Consider the following 21,979-nt stretch of genomic DNA (forward strand, 5'->3'; position numbering starts at 1 on the left):
CCTATAACTTACCTTATTTTAATCACTTAATAAGACTACTTGTAGAATATACACAGATAGTAGAATGGGAAATCCATTAATAAATAGGCTCTTAAAGAAGAGTGCTTTGTGTTTTTTTTTCTTCCTTCATATTTTTCCCCAACTTCCTATAAAAATTTTAAACATACAGAAAAGTTGAAAGAACAGAACAGTGAACACCTTATATACCCAGATTAAATGACTGTTAACATCTGGCCATATATGCTTTATCTGTTTATATGTGTGTACACAGATAAACATACACACACATTCTTTTTTTTTTTTTTTTTTGCTAACTTATTTGAAAGGAAGTTGCAGACATCATGGTACTCTCCTAAATAGTTCGTTATGCATCTCCTAAGAAATAAGGACATTCTCCTATATAATAATACATAATAATGATATCATTATCACACCTAAGAAAATTAACAAGTCCTTAATACCTAACATCCAGTCTGTATTCAAATTTTCCTTATTGATGAGACCAGGCCAGTTTTCTTATAGAATGTTTCCCCTGTATTTCCTTCAAACTGGAAGTTAGGTTTGTTGACTTGATTAGATTCACATTAAACATTTTGGTAAGAGAACTTCATAGGTTACACTGTATATTTCATATTGTATCAAAGCAAGAAGCACATATTACTTTGTCCCACAATTAATGATGCCAAGTTTGATTATTTGGTAAGATGATGTCCACCAGATCTCACCATTGTAAGAGATAAAAAATTTTCCCCCTTTGTAATTATCAGGTAACCTGCAGGGTGATACTCTAGCAACATTCATATATCCTGTTACTTAATAACCTTTCACTTAATGGTCTTAGCATCCATTAATGATCCTTGAGGTTTGCTTTTTGATAACAGGGTGCACTTTCTTGATTAGTCTAATTTAAAACCAGAAAATGGACCTAACTAGATATTTTCACAAACTAATGCTAAGGGAAAGACAAAGCAGGAATGACAATAGGGAGTTTTTGTCAAAACATAGCTACTTTATTTTTAGTTAAAAATTTTAATTGTGGTAAAATACACGTAACATAAAACTTAGCATCTTAAACATTTTTAAATGTACAGTTCAGTAGTGATAAGTACATTTACATTGTTGTACAGTTAGTCTCTAGATTTCTTTTTTCTTGCAAAACTGAAACTCTGTACCCATTAAACAACTCCCCATTTTCCCCTCCCCCTGGTGACCATCCTTCTATCTGTCTCTTATGAATTTGACTATTCTGGATACCTCATGTAAGTGGAATCATACAGTATTTGTGTTTTGTTACTGGCTTATTTTACTTAGCATAATTTGTTCCACATTCACTCATGTTGTCACTTGTCAGAATATCCTTCCTTTTTAAGGCTGAACAATACTCCATTGTATCTATATACCACATTTTATTTATCTGTTCATCTGTTAATGGGCATTTAAGTTGTTTCTGTATCTTGGCTTTTGTGAATAATGCTACTCTGAATATGGGTGTGAAAATATCTCTTCAAGACTCTGATTTCAGTTCTTTTGTGTGTATACCCAGAAGCGAGATTGCTGGATCACATGGTAATTCTATGTTTAATGTTTTGAGGAATGGAACATAGCTACTTTCATGATCCAGACTGCTTAAATCGTCCAGGCATGTAAGATAAAGAAGTGAAGTACATTGTGTTATGTACTCTTTTGACACAGATGTGTCTTATTTGCATATTAAAATATAGGAATAGGGGTGCCTGGGTGGCTCAGTTGGTTAAGCATCTGACTTCAGCTCAGGTCATGATCTTGAGGTTCGTGAGTTTGAGCCCTGCATCAGGCTCTCTGCTGTCAGCACAGAGCCTGCTTTGGATCCTCTGTCCCCCTCACTCTACCCCTCCCCCACTCACACGCTCTTTGTCTCTCTCAAAATAAACTTAAAAAAAAAATTCAGGAATATTTTTTCATTTCAACATGGAAACAGGTTTACATTTTTCTTCAAACACATGGTCTCCTTTGTCATTGTTTTATTTTCCTGCTTTAATTGTCACATGAGTACTGGAAACATTTTATTTTCTAACTTCATTGTAAGAAATAACAGCACAAGTGAAAGTCAGAGTTGGAAACATGGTAGAGAGTGATGGGGACCCTGGTGAACTGGAAAGCAGTGTGGACCCTATTCATTGTTGTCTTGCATGCTGGGAGTCCAGTGTGGCCAAAGTGTTTGGGATTTCAAGAGAAGCTGAAAATCTGCATTCCTATGGGAAGTATCCTGTTTTTTATACACTGACAGCTAATTCGGCCTTCTAGAAACACTGTGTAGGCCACACACAACATGTCTGTTGCCTGAATTTGGCCCATGGGCTCCAATTTGGGGCGTTACTGTTCAGCAAGGTAGTCTTCTCTGAAGATCATCTTCTAACACTGTTGAGCAGGTGGAAGTGTCCGAGAGGAAGGCACTGTTGGGCCAGCCAGCCCGACCAGCAGAATTAGACATCTTCTGATGATAGCACAGCTACGTCACTTCCACTTTATGAGTTGAATTTGGGAATTTATAAATGAGCAGTTTATAACAGGTATCCCAGAAAGCACTTGTCCCCGTGGTATGTTATTTTCAAATGTAAATGACATTTTATTTTTTAAAATGTTTATTTTTGAGAGAGAGAGAGTATGAGCAAGGGAGGGGCAGAGAGGGACAGATGATCAGAAACAGGCTCCACATTGACAGCTGCGAGCCCCGTGTGGGGCTGAAACTCACGAACTGCAAGATCATGACCTAAACCGAAGTTGGATGCTCAACCGACTGAGCCACCCAGGAGTCCCTATTTTATTTTTTTAATGTTTGTTTATTTTTGAAATAGAGAGCGAGCATGTATGCATGAGAACTGGGGAGAGGCAGAGAGGGAGGGAGCCTGAGGATCCAAAGCGAGTTCTGCGCTGACAGCAGAGAGCCCAGTGCAGGGCTCGAACTCAGGAACCTTGAGATCATGACCTTGAGCCGAAGTCGGACACTTAACTGACTGAGCCACCCAGGTGCCCCCAGACTTGGATTTTTATGTCACTTTGCAACTCCCAACCTGTTTTGTTCTGTTTTATTTTTATTTATTTGTTTTTTAAATCATACTTTTTTTTGAGAGAGAGGGGGCTCAAGTGAGCGAGAGGCAGAGAGAGAGAATCCCACAAGGGGCAGAGTGGGGGGGTGGGTAGAGAGAGACAGAGAGAGAGAAGGGCTCACCTGGAATGGGGCTCGTGCTCACCCGAAGCGGGGCGTGAGCTCACCCAATGTGGAGCTCAAACTCACGAACCATGAGATCATGACCTGAGCCGAAGTCAGATACTTAATGACTGAGCCATCTAGGTGCTCCTCTCTCATATTTTAATGTTTATTTTGAGAGAGAGAGAATGTGCACATGGGAGGGACAGAGAGAGAGGGACTCCCAAGCAAGCTCTGCACTGTCTGCACAGAGCTGAACGTGGGGCTCGATCTCACAATCCAATTCATGAGATCATGACCTGAGCCTAAATCAAGAGTTGGACACTTAACAGACTGAGCCACCCAGGTGCCCCTTGTTCACTTTTTTTTTTTTTACAATTTATGTCACTAACCTGTGTATTTCTTTGGTGTGTAATATCACTTACATATTGCAGGGTGTTGTCCCAACTGCTCAGCGGGCTGCCATTGTTGTGGGCGTGGAGTTACCAGTCTATGATATTACAAAGAAGCACTTAATATTGTCAGGGGTGATGGGAGACACAATTTTAACTCACTTTGTGTAAGTATTATAGGCTGTGCTTATTCAATATTTCCATTATTTTAAGCACAAAAAGCATCTTTCACTGAGGTCCTCATGTAGAATCAATAATGGGTACAGATGGTCTAGATACTCCTCTCTGTCTTATCTCCAGAACTTCAAGCCTTCTAATACTTGTACAGAGATCCTAGATGCTGTGGGTAGATACTGTACTGTGGGTAGATACTGTAGATACTGTACTACCACTGTACTTGGTAGCAGTGTCTAATACAACAGCCTATCAGATGTCTAGGATTTGCATTTGTTCATACACAGCCTCTATATCTAATTTTATCTGTTATTTTCTTTGGTTAAGTTTGGATCAGAAAGCAAACTTTTCTCAATGAGAATCAGAAAAAAGTGAAAATTTATAGGGCCTGTGAAACAAAACTACAGTTTTGGGCTAAAGACTGTTGCTAGCCTTATCCTACATTCTCTTCATATTGGAACTTTTATGATACTTTACCGCTCAAAGTATACCGCATTTGGTATATGATGCTGTGGTATGAAAACTTATATATCTAATAGATGATGTGTGTTAGTTTCTGCTTAGGGATCCTGCTAGACTTCTAAATTGCACCCCCCCCCCCGCCCCCTACCAAAGGCTAAGTTTTGGATTGAAAAGTGAAGGGCATAATACTTTTTAAAGGATTTTATTTTTAAGTAATCTCTACACTCAGTATGGGGCTTGAACTTACTACCTGAGATCAAGAGTCACATGCTCTACGGACTGAGCCAGCCAGGTGCCCCACAGGGATACCTTTTGAATGATATTTCTTTAGAACACATTTCCTCTCTCTTTAGATTGTAATGAAAGGGCAAGTGCCAAGTTTTATCTGATGAGTCTGACTCATCATACAGTTATGAATTTATGTTTGGCGTAATTTCTGTTTAGTCAGGGTTGGAAGTGAGGTGGTTTATCTTAAAGTTTTCATTTTTAGTTCCAGCTTTACATGCGGCTTGGCTGGTGCTCTGGCTTCCAATCCAGTTGATGTGGTTCGAACTCGCATGATGAACCAGAGGGCAATCGTGGGACATGTGGACCTTTACAAGGGTACTTTGGATGGTATTTTAAAGGTATGCACGCTGTAGGCTTGGTTTTGCATTTTTGATTTTCTTAGATGTCTCAGGCATTCTTTCAGTCCTTATTCTTGGTTGCTATGTATCATTTTGAAGATGGAAGAATCATTATGTATATTTTTAATAGCCTCTCAGAATAAGTTCCAGTTATAAAAGCTGTCTCCTTGGCAATCTGCTGATATGCAGTAGTCCTTAATATTATCATTCCAGTTTGAATACTTGAGACTGCAGGATACTTTTATTGATAGCACCATGTAGAATTATTGACAGATAGAAGGGACTTAAGATATCCCACATTTACCTGCTTCAGGTAAGACAGAGACCCTGTAATAGAAAATCTGGTACTCCATTTCAGTTCAGTATTGTGCTGTTGCTTACACTTTGCCTTTGAAAGTTTCTGCGATGCTATGTTTGTAGGAAACTGAATATCATAAATGTGTTGTGTAATCACTGGTGATCATCCTTCTAGAAAAAGCAAATTTGGGGCCAAAATATGACATTTCCATATGGTTTCTCTGTGCTGTCAGTTTAGTTTAACAACCATTTATTATCTAACAGGAACCATTTTAGTAGATACAGAGAAATTACAGTATACTGCAGGTGTACAAACAGATAATCAGCACAGCCTGGTAAACCTGATAAACTCAGGGACCTATAGAAGGAAATTCTAGTCTAATTTGGAAGTTTAGGATAGGCTCCCTGTAGATGGTGGCATCTTGAATAACTCACATGTGTTGAGTGCTTTTACTTTGTATCAGAAACTGTCCTAATGAGACTTACATGTATTCATTCACTTAATCCTCATCATTACCCCATGTGGTAGATACTAAAGCACTAGAGATTAACTAACCTGCCCCAAATTTTGCAGCTAGTGGGGTTTCAGCTCAGACCATTTGGCTTCAAACTAACATTCTTAACTTCTACACTGTAGTGCCTTTCTTATGTTGATGGCTAAGGGGTTAAATAGGTTATAAAGGATATTGAATACTATGCTGAGGTACTTGGGTTTTTTTTTTAACTTGATGGGGAGCTATTGAAAGATCTTAATCAGGTCAGATTTGTATTTTAGATCACTTTGGGTTTGTAAGACAGTGGTTCTCAGGTGCATTGGAGCCACCTGGGGAAACTTTCACAGCTCCTGTGTCTACTGTAGACCAATGAAGTCAGAACTTATGGGGGTAAGGGACCTGGGTTGAAAGTATTTTTAAAAGTCCTCAGGTGATTGCAGTATTCACCTAAGGTTGAAAAGCCATTTATCTAAGGGGTAAGCCTGGAGCAGTGGTTCTTAAGGCATTAACTTGCCTCGGAATCACCTGGAGGGCTTATTCAAATGCAGATGGCTGGGGCCCATCACCAGATTCTGATTCAGCCGGTCTTGAATAGGGACTTGAGAATTTGTGTTTCTAACCAGTTCTCAGGCAATACTGAGACTCTGGATACTACACTTTGAGAAACAATGACCTAGAGATAGGGAAGCTGATTAGAAAGCTGTTAGTAATCTAAGATAGAGGCAATAAAGCCTGAATTTGAGCACTGTAGTGGGGATGCAGAAGATAGGATAGAGTTGAGAATAATTTAGTTGATAAAGTCAATAGGATTTGCTTGACTAGGTGTGGAGAGGTGTGGGAGAAAGGAAGTGTCAGAGATAAGTTCCCAGTTCTTTGTTTTGGTGACTATGTGGTGATTCCCATTGACACAGTTATCACAGGAAAAACAGTTTTTTTTGGGCGGGGTGTGGGGGGGAGACAGTATAGTTTTGGATACTTAGTTTGAAGTGCATGAGGAACATGCAGTGGATATATTTGGAGACCTTAGTCTTAACTCAGGGAAGAGTTTAGGGATATAGATAGGAGCCTGGGGAATCAGTAGTGTACAGGTGTTACATAACTGTGGAGGGAGAAACCAAAGAGAGAACATAGAGGAGTTCACATCATTTTTGCCTTTCTAGCACACTAGAGTATTATGCATTCCTTCCATTAATAGTGATTCACAGAGGAAATGATTCTCAGACTTTGGGAAGTAGAGTTTGGTAAAAGCCCCTCTTTGCTATTTCTGACATGCTTACCCTTCCACTTGACAATTGCTGGTATAGAGAGAGAGAAAGGGAGGGCCAAGGAAATAACTCTGAGGAATACTAATTGCTAAGGGTTGGCAGGTGGGAAACCTAGGAGAGACACCGAAAGATAACAGTCAAAAGATATGAGGAAATTTAGAAGAGCCATGGAAGCCAAGGGAGTAATGAGTTTGAAGAAGAGATGAGTAGTTATTTAATGCCAACTGGAATAGAGAGGTCCAATATAAGGACTACAAACTATCTGTTGGATTTGATATTTTCTAGAGGAGGTTTGCTGGAATGATGTTTGCAAAAGCTAGATTGATGTGCATGAGGAGTGTGTTTAATTATTCATTCATCCAGTACAAAAATGTTTAAGTCTTATGTGCCAGGTGCTGTTCTAGTTTGGTGAACAGAAAAGTTTTGGCCTTTGTCATGACACTTTAATTCTAATAGAGACAGGTAAACACATAGGAATCAAGGGTAAATAGACAAGTGTAAAATACTCTTTCAAGAAGGATGGCTAACAGGAGATAGAACGTACAATAATAGAGTAATAGCTAGCATTTAGTGAATGCTTATTATGTGCCACACACTATAGTCTTTTAGCTCACAGCAACCCTATGGAGTAGATATGTTTTCCATTTTATAAACAAGGGAACTGGGTGGGAGTGGCTAAGTACCCAAGATTATACACCTAATAAGAAGCAAATCTGGGACTTAAACCAGAGTCTGATTCAAAAGTTTAAACTTATAACCACCATGCTGTGTTATATTGTCAGAAACACATTTTCATGTTGGCAGTAACCTTTACCTATATTCACTCTCTCATTCATTTACTTGCTGTTAAAGTTCTTTATACTGATTGCTCTATATTGTCATTGTACATAATAGCATCTTGCTTTATTACTTCATCAGCGAGAGTCCCAGAGCACTAATGAATGGAGTTCTGCATTCATTTCTGCCATAGAAACCAACAGCTGCAAATCCTACCCTGTCACTCCTGTCTTAAAACCCTTGAATGGCTTCTCGTTGACCCAAGGCTCTATATGATTTGGCCCCTTTTTACTTCTACAGCCTTATCACTGCTACCTTTATTCTACATTCCAGATGTACTATACAATTTCCACTGGTAGACTTTCCTTCATTCCCAAATTTTCATCCATGCCATATATTTTGTTAGATGCCCCCACCCTACCCTATATATCCTTTTCACTTAGCTAGTTCCTATTCATTCTTCAGAGCTTGTTACTTTCTCCTAAAGGCCTTCCCTGACTGATGAACTAGGTTCTGTGTACACAGTTTCTTGTACTTACTCTGACAACATTTATTTTATTATTTAAAAACATCTTTTTTGAGGACTAATTTACATATTGTAAAATTTACCTATTCAAAGTGGCTTTTGGTATATTCACAGATTTGTGTGACCGTCATCACCACAGTTGATTTTAGAACATTTTCATGAATTCAAAAAGAAACCTCATACTCTTTAGTTATCACCTCCCTGTTCCCTCACTCCCAGTCCTAAGAAACCACTAACCTACTTTTCTAACTCTTTAGATTTGCATATTCTAGATATCTCATATAAATGGAATCATACAATATGTGATCTTTTTGACTGGCTCCTTTCACTTACCACAATGTTTCAAGGTTCATTCATGTCTTAGTGCGTATCAGTGTGTTCCTTTTTATGGCTGGGTGATACTCCATTGTGTGGCTGTATCACATTTATATTTGTTACATTTTATTGTAATTGCTTTTAATGCCTGTCTGCCCCAGTAGACTGTAAGTTCCATGAAGGCAGGGCCATGTGCATCTTATCACTTTATCCACAGCAGATTATTTATTGAATGAATGCACAACTTTATGAAGTAGTCTGTTGTCTCTGTTTATCTACAGAAGTTCTTGTGTTTGTTTTCACACAACTGTCTGAAGCCAGGCAGTGGGCCTCCCAGTCCTAATGTTCTATAGAAGTTCGTCACTGTTTTGGAGCTTTTTAAAGATTCATATGGCTCATGGGAGTATTAGAGACCCTTACTGTGTTTGTATGTTCATGTACTCAACAGATATTCATTTAGGTATTTATTGGAAACTTTCCTGTGTCAGACAGTGTTAGGTGGTAGGGATATAGTGGTGAGCAAGACAAACATAGTTCCTGTTCTCCTGGAGACTACATTCTAGTTGAGGGAGACAGACAATAAACACACAAATAATAAACAATATAATTTCAGATAGAATTAAATGCTATTAAGACATAAATAGAGCATGAAACAGTGACTTGGAAATGATAGTAGGGAACTACTTCAGCCAGGATAGCCAGGACAAGGCTGTGGGTAGGTGATATTTGAGCAGAGATCTGAATGATGAGAAGAAGGTGATGAAGATCTGAGAGAAAAAACTTTTCAAAAAGAGGGAACAGGTACAAAGGCCCTGAGTTGGGAATGAACTGGATATGTTCAAAGGTTAAAAGGAAGGCTGGTGTGGCTGAGTGTGGTAAATGAAGGAGAAAGTAGTAGGAAATGAAACTGGAGAGACTGGCAGGGGCTAAATCATGTAGGATCCTATAGATCATCACATAAAATTTGCAATTAGAGTGAAATCCGCTGGGAAGCCATTGGAGAGCTTGAAGCAGGAAAGTGACACTATTTATAATTTAATGTATAAATTATATTTTTTTATATTGGATTGTATCTCTAAGGTCCCTTGTCATTTTAGCAGTCTATGATTCTAGGTTATCTGCATCTGGCTGAATTTCACAATTTTCTAACATCAATTTTGGTCTGAGACCTTCAGCATTTGCTGGTAATCCATTGGGGGAAAGCATATTACCACTATGATTCTGTAAAAGTACCCTTATTCTGTTACTATTTGTTCAAAAAATGATTAGTAAGGATAATTATCTTGAGTATTCTTAATCTACAGGATGGGATAGGGGATATTTACAAGTCTGGATTCTCATATTAATGTCCTATCCAAATATATCAATTATTTAGTATAGTGGCGGGTTTTACTTCACCAGGGGAAGGGCAAAATAACATCGCAATGTCTAACCCAGTGCCTAACACACAGGAGTTACTTAATAGATATTTTAAAATAGTACACAAAATAGGGACTGTTTCTGCTGGCTGAATTCAACACACCACCAGTTTATGACCTTTGTCATGTAATATGTCATTTAATTCAAATAATTACTCAGTTGGTGTGTTTAGGACCCCCATTGTATAAAACAGGAAACCTAAACTCAAAGCAATTTACACACTGTTCCTCATGCAATCTTGAAAGCATTTACATCAGGTAGTCAGTCCATGGCATTACACAGAAGTTGATAGAATGAAACAGACTCAGAGGAGGATAGTGACTTGCCCAGCTCCTTATTCCCTACCCTACTTTAGTTTTCCTATTAGCACTTCCATTTCTGAATATAATATATATCAATCTATGTATTTGTCAGCTCTTTTAGAGAGTGCACTCCTTGAGGGCAGGGGGTGTATAAGTTATCTCTTCCTTTATAACAAATTGCTCCAAAACTCACTTCCTTAAAACAGCAAACATTTGTGATCACGCAGTTTCTGTGGGTCTGGAATTCAGAAGCAACTTAGCTTAGTGATTTCAGCTTAGATTCTCTTGTGAGGTTGTAGTCACATGTCAGCTAGAGCTACAGCCATATCTGAAGGCTAGACTGGAGCTGGGATATCTGCTTCAAAGATCACTCATGTGGCTATTAGCAGGAATTATTAGCTGTTGGCTACTAAACCTGTGTTCTTCTCTGGAAGTTGGCTGGAAGCCTTAGTTTCTCCCCTTCTGGGCCTCTCATGACGTGACAGCTAACTTTCTCTATAGTGAACAATTCAAGAGAGAAGAAGACAGAAGCAGAAGCCTTTTAGATCTAAAACATCTTTTATAACATAATGGAGGTGACAGACTACTGCTGTATTTTCTTGGTGACCTAGACCTCTCCTGGTATGTTGTGAGAGGGGTTACACAAGGATATGAATAACTAGTGGTGGCTTTCATTGGGGTCATATTGGAGGCTGGCTACCACAGACACCTTCTCTCTCGTTTACTGTTATTACTATTATCCCAGCATCAAGAAGAGTACCTTGCATAGGCAAGGTGCTTAAATATTTGTTGAATGAGTGGGTAGATTTAGACCGTATATGAATTCAAAATGTATGGCTTTAGAAAAACAGCATTAATGGAGCCATAAGTTGTTGGGGAGGGACATGGAAGATGAGTACTAAAAATAAAAGTAATTGTCAGATGTAAATAGTAAGGGGAATTCACTCTATTTTTGATTATATCTTTCCCTCAGATGTGGAAACATGAGGGATTTTTTGCACTCTATAAAGGATTTTGGCCAAACTGGCTTCGACTTGGACCCTGGAACATCATTGTATCCTTTTAGAATATGAGAATGAAAGCAGATGCTTTAAGCTCCCAGGTAATTTTTTACTATGGGAAGGAAAATTTGGTTATTGACACCTTTAGGCAAGTGAGAAACTCAAGCATTCTAACGGTGACCATTGAGGATAGAACTAAGTAGAGAAATGGCTTTTAGTTGGAGTCTAGTACAAACTAAAGGCAGCAGAAAAGATGTACCAAAGTGTCCTCTTTAAAACAAAACAAGTACAAACAAATCTGGAAGGGGTTATGAAGTTTTTGGAAACCCTGTTGGGATTTGCCCACAGGAAAGTACATGCTGAGGTGGTCCAGATTTCCTACTCCTAACTATAGGACCAGAGCAACTGGAGAAATAATAAGACAGAAAACACTCATAGGGTGAAGGAATCCAGGCCAAGTAGGTCTCTTTCCTCACGGATGGCTCTTCTTTCTTTAGCTGTGTTTGAGTGCCTCCTTTGTGCAGAGAGAATTGAATGTTGTATATAGTTTGTGTGTATAGTGGTGAGCATTGCAGGGTTCAAAAGTAATTCCTTGCCCTTGTGGAATCTATAGGTTGAGAGAGGGAGTATGCCTCTCTCTCCTTGGGATTGATCTGATCACCTAAGAGTGACAGTTACTCTTAGCATTGAATTATATATATGTTGTCATTAATGTTCTTGGGTGTGTGTGAGAGAGTGTGTGTGGCCTGTTGGCCACTGAAGACTATAAGTATGTTAGAGTTCTAATCTGTTTTTATTGCTAAATGCCAAATCATAAGGGGTACGTGGTGGGTACTCAATGCATGCTTGATTTGCCAGGTATTGTTTTTAAAAAGTCTTAAGCAAGTACAGCTCAGAATCTGAGATAGACTACCTCAGTGTAAGAGAATGCAATACACAATTTTAGAACTAGGTTTAGCTTTCATTGTCAACCCAATGATCTTCCATGACTTACTCCTCAGTTTTTTATTACATATGAGCAGCTCAAGAGGCTTCAAATCTAAGAACTGAATTATACGTGAGCCAAGCCCTGCCAGCGTTTCTACTTTTTTCCCTTTTTCCGTGTTCTAATGTATTTTGACAAAGTTGTAAGTGTTTACTGAACCATTGGTCTCCCAAGGGCCTCCTGATGGAAGAACTACAGGATGCTTCAAAATTGTTCGTGTGTTTGTGTTACCATGTTAACTTTTCCGTGAGAGGAAGTGTTAACATTGAGACTCTGGCCCCAGATTGGTATCTTCTATGAAGATGGATACTGATAGATGACATCAAAATGGCCTTCTTTTCAAATGTGGGTTAAATGTAGTTGGTTAGCCCCAAACTTGAGCTAGAGCAGAAGGCATAGGCCAGGGCAGTTACTGCTATGTATGTTACAGACCTCGGTTCTCATTAAAGTATTTATTGGCAGAATCACTTTGGCTTTGTCTTCATTTACTACTTTCTCCTTTGCCAGCTCTTTAAGTTACATTCTCCAGAAGGTGATAAAGAGAGGGTTAGTGTGAAATTGAGTCTAGACTCTTCAAGCACATTTATGGAAATAGACTAAGTGCATTGTGTTTTTCCACTGCCACTTGTTGTCATAATGCTACTCATTTTTAAAATTTTTTAAAAAATTTATTTTTGAGAGAGAGAGACAGAGTGCGAGTGTGGGAGGGGGCAGAGAGAGAGAGAGAAGACACAGAATCTGAAGCAGGCTCCAGGGTCTGAGCTGTTGTGTTACTCACTTAAACATCAGGCAAATTGTTCTTTCCTAAGCATGAATAAATAAACAAGTGGCTCATTTGGAAGTTTCTACAGATAAACTGTTAAAAGAGGCTTAAAATAGAACACTGTGTGCAGGGTTCTAATTTTCTTATAGGCAAAAAGTTCTGGTGACTTTCTTGTACTAGAACAGTGCTTAGGCATTGTAGGCACTCAAATTTTTGTGGAATGAATAGTTTAGCTCTTCATTTTTATCCGTTCATTCATTTATTCAGCAAACATTTATTGTATGCCTATTACGTCCTAGATGTTGGGAGTATAAAAACAAGTTAAGACATAGTCTCTATTTTCAAGCTCACATTATAGGATGAGAAACAGACATGTAAGTAGATAATTATAGTAGGTACTAAGTACTATATAAAAGATGAACAAAGTGCTAGAAGCACAGAGAAGGGAACAACAGCCAGTTACCTAGGGGATTGGCCAAAGTCTTCATAGCGCAGGTGACATTTGAGGTAAATAGCAGATGTTACCATATGGATAAGGCAGCGAAGGACATTCCAGGCAGGGGAGTGGGGGAAAGTTCAGTTTGGCTAAAATGTAGGGCAGGGGTTTTCAAATACTACGTGAGGCAGAATTGCCTGGAGATCTCATGAAAATGTAGTTTCTTACATCCATTGCCTGAGATCCTAACTTTATTTGGGGCAAAGTTTGCTTTCATCACAAGTACTTGATACAGGTGGTCCTTAGATTGCGCTTTGGGAAGCACTTGTATAGAACTGTGGCTAAAATGAAAGGAAATAAGAATAGTGTGACCAGAAGGGTCAAATTATGAGGGATCTGTATGTGCCCTAATAAAGAATTGGACTTTTTTTTATCCTGGAGGAGGGGCAGGTAAAGGAAGTTTAAAATATGGGAATAATATAACCAGCTTTTATATTTTTAGGAAGATAACCCTGTTGTGGAGGGTAGCCTGGAGGGGGAGTAACCCATAAAAGGTTAAGACCTACTGAAATCTACTTTTTATGTACAGGCAGACAAAATATGGTTCACAAAAATGAAGAAAATTTGTCCTAAGTCACATGACTGGATTGTGGCAGATTCGAGACTAGCACATAGTTCTCAGATTTCATCTCTGTCTCATTCTCCCACTCCACAGTGCCTTCTTTTTTAAAATTTTTTTTTTAACGTTTATTTATTTTTGAGACAGAGAGAGACAGAGCATGAACGGGGGAGGGTCAGAGAGAGGGAGACAGAATCTGAAACAGGCTCCAGGCTCCGAGCTGTCAGCACAGAGCCTGACATGGGGCTCGAACTCACGGACCGTGAGATCGTGACCTGAGCCGAAGTCGGCCGCTTAACCGACTGAGCCACCCAGGCGCCCCCACAGTGCCTTCTTAACTGACAGTCTAAAGTACTATCTTTTTAAAATTAATTTTAATAAACTTTATTTTTATTTTCATATTTTAATATAATTTATTGTCAAGTTGGCTAACATATAGTATGTACAGTGTGCTCTTGGTTTTGGGGGTAGATTCCCATGATTCAACGCTTACATACAACACCCAGTGCTCATCCCAACAAGTGCCCTCCTCAATGCCCATCGCCCATTTTCCCCCCTCCCCCCCCCACCAAACCTCAGTTTGTTCTCTGTATTTAAGTGTCTCTTATGGTTTGCCTCCCTCTCTCTCTGTTTGTAACTATTTTTTCCTCCCTTCCCCCATGATCTTCTGTTAAGTTTCTCAAGTTCCACATATGAGTGAAAACATATGATATCTGTCCTTCTCTGACTGGCTTATTTCACTTAGCATAAAACCCTCCAGTTCCATCCACGTTGCTACAAATGGCAAGATTTCATTCTTTCTCATTGCCATGTAGTATTCCATTGTGTATATAAACCACATCTTCTTTATCCATTCATCTGCTGATGGACATTTAAGCTCTTTCTGTAACTTGGCTATTGTTGAAAGTGCTGCTATAAACATTGGGGTACATGTGCCCCTATGAATCAGCACTCCTGTATCCTTTGGATAAATTCCTAGCAGTGCTATTGCTGGGTCGTAGGGTAGTTCTGTTTTTAATTTTTTATGGAAACTCCACACTGTTTTCCAGAGTGGCTGTACCAGTTTGCATTCCAGTAAACTTTATTTTTAAGAGAAGTCTCAGGTTCACAGCAAAATTGTGCTCAAGGTACAGAGATTTCCCATGTTCCCCTACCCCTACATATGCATAGCTTCCCCCACATCAAAATTCGTCACCAGAGTGATTCATTTGTTACAGTTAATAAGTATACAATGGCACATTATCACCCCAAATCTGTCATCTACATTAGGATTCACTCTTCGTGTTATGCATTTTATGGGTTTTGATAAATGTATAATGACCTATATCCATCATTATAGTACCATACAGAATGGTTTCACTGCCCATAAAACCTCTGTGCTCTGCCTATTCATCCTTCCCTCATCTCTAACCCCTGTGATCCCCTCATCCTTTTTTTTTTTTTGAAGAGAGAATGCATGAGCACGAGTGGTGGGGCAGTGTGGGAGAGAGAGAGAAAATCTTAAGCAGGTTCCATGCTTAGCATGGAAATGAGCCACCTAGGTACCCCTTTACTGATCCTGTTATTGTCTCTATGGTTTTACCTTTTGCAGAATGTCCTATAGTTGGGATGTCGCCTTTTCAGATTGGCTTTTTCACGTAGTAATATGCACTTAAGATTCCTCCATGTCTTCTCATGGTTTGATAGCTCATTTTCTTTTTTTTTCTTTTGGATGTACCACAGTATATTTATCCATTTACCTGCTAAAGGATGTCTTGGTTGTTTCCAAGTTTTGGCAGTTATGAATAAAGCTATTATAAATATTCATGTGCAAGTTTTTGTGTGGACACAAGTTTCCACTCATTTGCTTGTAAATACCAAGGAGCACAATTGCTGGATGGTATGGTAAGAGTATGTTTAGTTTTGTAAGAAATTGCCAAACTGTCTTCCAAAGTAGCTGTACCATTTTGCATTCTCATCAACAATGAACAAGAGTTCCAGTTTCTCGACATCCTTGCCAGCTTTTGGTGTCAGTGTTTTGGATTTTGACCATTCTTATAGGTGTGTAATGGTATCTCACCATTTATTTTTTTTCCTCTTTCAGTTGTCACTTTAAAATTTTGTTTTCAAAGTTTGAAATTTGAATTCCAGTAGAGTTCACATACAGTGTTCTATTAGTTTCAGGTGTAACAGTATAATGATTCAACAAGTCTATACATTGCAGTGCGCTCTTCAATCTCCATCACCTATTTCATCTATCCCTTCACCTCCCCTCTAGTAATCTGCAGTTCTCTATAGTTAAGAGTCTGTTTCTTGGTTTGTCTCTCTCTCTGTTTTTTTCCTTTGTTTATTTTCTTAAATTCCACGTATGAGTGAAATCACACGGTATTTGTCTTTCTCTGACTTATCTCTCTTGGCATTATACTTTCTGGCTACATCCAAGTTGTTGCAAGTACGATATTTCATTCTTTTTTATGGCTGAATAATATTACATACACACACACACTTTCTCTCCCTCCCCCCCCCCCGCAAGACTACTACACCAGTCAGATACCCTCTTATTCCTGAATAGATGAGCAAAAAGGAAACCAGTTTTTCACAAGGGTGTAGACTGAAAGGTAGTTCCTTGAAGGGTTTATATATATTGGAAATTGGCTTTCTATTCACCTCAGGTTAAGTGTTATTCCTTTAGAGAAGCCTTACATTGATTTTCTCTCTACCAGTCTAAATAACTTACCTCATTATAATTTTTATGCCACATATTTATAACTACATACTATATTTGTGTGACTATTTGGTTAATATCTAAATTTCTCATCAGTCTGTAAGCTCCATAAAAATAGAGATTCTGTTGATTTTGTTTACTGTTATGTTCTCCATGCCTAGCACTGTTCTATATACTCAGAAAATATTTGTTAAATGAAAAAAATGAATTGATCTGTACACAAAGATCTGATAAAAGGCCTAAAACATAGCGAAGGTTAAGCAAATACTGTGGGATTTAAATGGAATGAAATTAAATTTTGAATTACTAGATAAGGATGGGATGACAAAGAGTAGGTTATTAAGGATAAATAGGGGTCCTTGGGGAGGGAGATGCACCTAATGTTTTTAACTGATTATCTGCTCATTTATTCAACAGATATCCCTGCCTCCTAGAGCTTTTTGTCCACAGAAGGGAAACATAATAAAAAGATTAATGAGTAAAATAAATAGTGTATTGGGTGGTGATAAATCATTTATAGAAAAATAAAGCAGGGAAGGGGGATGGGGAATAATATTAGGGCAGGTTGCACACCGAGAAAGCCAAATTTAGTTGAAGTCTATTGGAGGTGAGAAAGGAGCCAGTCTAGGGTTAAAGCAATGCAAAGCCATGATACTGAAGGAGACCACCAAGGGAGTGCCAGTAGCAAGAGAAGAGGTCCAAGAAGTGAGCCTGGGCCAGTCCAGTATAAAACAGTTTGGGGAGGACATCACAGAGGACACTGGTGATGACAATACCAGCCTGAAGTATAAAAAGGACTAATATTCTAGTGGTAGAAAAAGAGTAGAGGGGCAGTAGGGGCCAATAATTTTCAATGTAAATTTTGAAGAAAAAGAATTTGAAGCTGATGATACCTTTATCCAAATTGGCAAAGCTTTAAAGATTAATGCCTTTATATAGTAGCCATAATCATGGGTAGGTAGTTCCAATTAAAGAATTTGACTTGCTATTTTTATTTTAGGTATCCTATCCTCTCCTATCCTTAGTCATGGATTAATAAAGTATCCCCTCAGGTAACCAATATGATGAATAGAGCATTTTGACTGAACACTAAGGACTAACCCATTTCTATAGTGAAATAGGCTACTACAGTAAAGGTGCCTCAGAGAGTAAGGGTCTGACTCTTACCACACAAAATTTGAAGATTTCACATCTTCACATGTGATTATTTCACACGTGTGAAGAATTCAGTGTTTCACAAAAATATTTACTATAGAGTTCCTTTAAGTAACAGCTCCGCATTGGATATTTAAATTGCAATTTTGGATTGAAAAATGAATTTTTAGGGACATATCAGATATGAAATAGACACACCAATTTTTTTTTTCTCGCGTTCACCCGAAGCGGGCTCATGCTCAACTGAAATGGGGCTTTAGATTACCTGATATGGGACTCGAACTCACGAACTGTGAGATCATGACCTGAGCCAAAGTCAGATGCTTAACGACTGAGCCACCTAGGCACCCACACACCAATGTCTTTTGAAGGTAGATTGATAAGGGAAAACTTTCAGATTCAGTTGAATACAAGGAAACAGTCTTTAAAGGAACTAAGGGCTTTGGTTGAAAATTTGTTTGTCAGAAAACAAGACAAACTCTTTGTACTGTCAGCTCAATTTACATGTAAACCTAAAACTTCTAAAAGATAAACTATTAATTTCTTTTACAATTTTTTTTTATTTTAAAATACACTTTTAAAATGTTTATTCCTTTTTGAGAGAGAGTGAGCCCAAGTGGGTTAGGGGCAGAGAGAAGGGGACAGAGGATCTCCAAAACAGGCTTTGTGCTGACAACAGAGTGCCCAATGTGGGGTTCGAACTCATGAACCATGAGATCATGTCCTGAGCTGAAGTCTGACACTTAACAGACTGAGCCACCCAGGTGCCCCATCTATTAATTTCTTAAAAGTGCTCAAAATGAGACGGTGTAATACAAGGATGAGCAGGTACCACTGATTTGGAAGAGAAATAATGATTTTCCCAGGTAAAAAGCCCAGCATGTCAAAAAGAAAGCCAGACAGGGGCGCCTGGGTGGCTCAGTCGATTGAGCATCTGACTTCGGCTCAGGTCATGATCTCAGTCCGTGAGTTCGAGCCCCGCATTGGGCTCTGTGCTGACAGCTCAGAGCCGGGAGCCTGCTTCTGATTCTGTGTCTCCCTCTCTCTCTGCCTCTCCCCTGCTCATGCTCTGTCTCTCTCCCTGTCTCAAAAATAAATAAAAAAAAAAACATTAAAAAAAAAGAGAAAGAAAAAAGAAACTGCAGATAGTAGTTCCAACAAAGCAAAGTTATGAAAACTTTGTAAAAAAAAAAAAAGCCAGACAATAACAGAAGTTGGTGAGGATGTGAAGCAGTTAGAACTCCTACATTGCAGGAGAGGTTGTAAAATAATGCAGCCCTTTTGGAAGACAGTCAGGCACTTCCTCAATAGTTAAGCATAGAATTACCATATGACCCAGTAATTCTGTTCCTAATATACACCCAAAAGAATTGAAAACAGGGACTCAGATACTTGTATACCAGTGTTCACTGCAGCATTATTCATAATAACAAAAAGATGGAAACAACCCAAATATCAACTAATGAATGGGTAAAGAAATTGTAGTATATCCAGACAATGGAATATTCAGCCATAAATAGGTATGAAGTGCTGACACATCGCTACAACGTGATGAACCTTGAAAACACTATGTTAAATGCAAGAAGTCAGACACAAAATTCCACATATTGTATGATTCCAGTTTTAAGTAGAATGTCCAGAATAGGCAAATCCCATAAGTAAATTAGTGGTTGCTTACGGCTGGGGGAAATGGGGAGGTCTGCTAATGGGTATAAGGTTTCATTTTGGGATGAGCATGTTCTAAAAATAGATTATGGTTGATGGTTGCATAACTCTGTAAATATACTAAGAAACATTGAATTGTATGATTTGAATAGGTGATCTTTATGCTATATAAATTATATCTCAATAAAACTTAAAAAAGCCCACCCAGCATGTGGTTTAGCTTGATTAGGATGGCTAGTGAGGAATTTCAATGAAGCTGTTTGGTAACAAAATAAAGATTGATTCATATTAACTCCAGAAGGTCACATGGATGTTTTTCCTTTAGAATGAACAAATCCAGGGTGCCCGGGTGGCTCAGTTGGTTAAGCGTCCAACTTTGGCTCAGGTCATGATCTCGTGGTTCATGAGTTTGAGCCCCATGTGGGGCTCTATGCTGACAGCTGGGAGCCTGGAGCCTGTTTCAAATTCTGTGTCTCCCTCTCTCTCTGCCCCTCCCCCACTCATGCTATGTCTCTCTCACTCTCTCTCTCAAAAGTAAATAAACATTAAAAAAAATTAGAATGAGCAAATCCATCATATTACCGGCCATCTGAAGATCAAACAACAGACATTTCTGAGCAGGAAACCCCAGGTTTGAAGGGATAAAATGATCAAAATTTGTAGGCTATAAGATGAAAAAACTTTCACTGTTTTTCTTTCCTTTTTTTTTTTAAGAGGCTAGAGCATGAGGCAACCCAGATGATAATAGTTAATACTTATGGCTTTTATTATGTATCAGATACTGTTCTAAGTGTATTGTGTTTATAAAACTGTTTACATTCTTTCAACCACTCTAGGAGGTAGATACTATTCTTATTTTTCAAATGAGAAGCTGAGGCACAGAAAGGTGGAATACTTTGTTCCTAGGAAATGGCTGACCCAGGATTCTAACCCAGGCAGTCTGGCTCATGAGCCCATGCTTATAATCATTATGCTAGGGGTGTATGGACTCAGCCTTGTCCAAGGTCACTTAAAGTTTATGGCAGGTGAGCAGTAAAGAGTATTGATTTCATTAATTCCCCTATCTTTATAACACCCTGGGAGAAAGAAGGTCAATAGTTGTTGTGGTTGGTCACTCTTTGACACTTAACTGTAACACTGACTTTATTTTCCTGGAGACCTGTGAGTACAAATATATAATTTTCCTCTTATTCTCCACTTTCTACTTCTTCCCCCTATTTTCTCTGTTAGCCTTTCTTCTCCATAACCTCCTTAATCACTAGCCCACCCCTTCTTCTTCCAGTCTAAGTGAGCACAGTTCACCATACACACAGGAACTTGTTTTTGTTGTATGTTATACTATTTATTAAAGAACTTGGAATTATTAAAACAGATGCCACTAGTTTAAAATAGAATAATTTGGATGTGGAGCTAGACTTCTCTCCCTCTCTCCTCCAGTGCAAACAAGTGTGTTGTCAGGCTTATAAAAAAATTTATGGGAGGAACAATTCAACTAAGAACCTGATTATAAATAGTTCTTTTCTATTCACTAAAGCATATCATTTATTTTTTTTTTATTTTTTTTTCAACGTTTATTTATTTTTGGGACAGAGAGAGACAGAGCATGAACGGGGGAGGAGCAGAGAGAGAGGGAGACACAGAATCGGAAACAGGCTCCAGGCTCTGAGCCATCAGCCCAGAGCCCGACGCGGGGCTCGAACTCACGGACCGCGAGATCGTGACCTGGCTGAAGTCGGACGCTTAACCGACTGCGCCACCCAGGCGCCCCTAAAGCATATCATTTAAGGGGTAATATTTTTGTTAGCCAAGCCCAGTGAGGGTATTGCATGTAAGTTTTAAAGTCATAAAATAGCTTTTAAAAAAAGTTTTATTTATTTATTTTGAGAGAGAGGGAGAGTGAACGAGCAGGGGAGGGCAGAGAGAGAGAGAGAGATGGACCCCAGGCAGGCTCTGTGCTCTCAGTGCAGAGCCTGACGCTGGGCTTGAACCAGGAACTGTGAGATCCTGACCTGAGCTGAAATCAAGAGTTGCACACCCAACCGACTGAGCCACCCAAGGTGCTCCATAAAATTGCTTTTTAAAAAGCAATTTTAAAAATTGCTTTGTTTAAAAAACAAATATTTTCTAAGAGTGGCTACTTTGTATGAATTCCTGAGATTTCACTAAAGGATGTTTCTTCTCTCTATTCACTTTTTCAGCATCAGAATTCAGTTGTATTTTGGGCTGTGCCCAACTCACTATAAACACTATGCATACTTGTCTTTCCCATTTATTTAGTAAATAAAAACAATTTAATGCATCATTGTATAAGATTACTAAGGGACCTGGCAATCTTAAAGTGGTAGTTTGAATTTGGGATTATGAATCTTTTTCTCATTTGAAATAACCCCATAGTCATTCAGCTATCATTTCTGG

The 21,979-nt window shown here is 38.7% G+C and overlaps 1 protein-coding gene across 3 annotated transcripts in view; it reads left to right on the forward strand.

The window, feature by feature from the left end:
• SLC25A14 (solute carrier family 25 member 14) overlaps positions 1 to 21,979 on the forward strand; it is a 58,969-nt gene that overhangs the window by 16,156 nt on the left and 20,834 nt on the right. For 2 of the 3 annotated variants that reach the window (XM_030305065.1, XM_030305067.1), the window contains 4 exons: positions 3,622 to 3,746; positions 4,706 to 4,841; positions 11,210 to 11,290; positions 12,239 to 12,690. In XM_030305065.1, coding sequence (XP_030160925.1) covers positions 3,622 to 3,746; positions 4,706 to 4,841; positions 11,210 to 11,290; positions 12,239 to 12,280 — 384 coding nt within the window. In that variant the 3' untranslated portion in view covers positions 12,281 to 12,690. Of the gene's footprint in view, positions 1 to 3,621; positions 3,747 to 4,705; positions 4,842 to 11,209; positions 11,291 to 12,238; positions 12,691 to 21,979 lie in introns of those variants that run through there. The other variant, XM_032592036.1, reaches the window with a different exon arrangement.

Source organism: Lynx canadensis, chromosome X (genome assembly GCF_007474595.2).
Source record: "Lynx canadensis isolate LIC74 chromosome X, mLynCan4.pri.v2, whole genome shotgun sequence".
Classification (NCBI taxonomy): Eukaryota; Metazoa; Chordata; class Mammalia; order Carnivora; family Felidae; genus Lynx; species Lynx canadensis.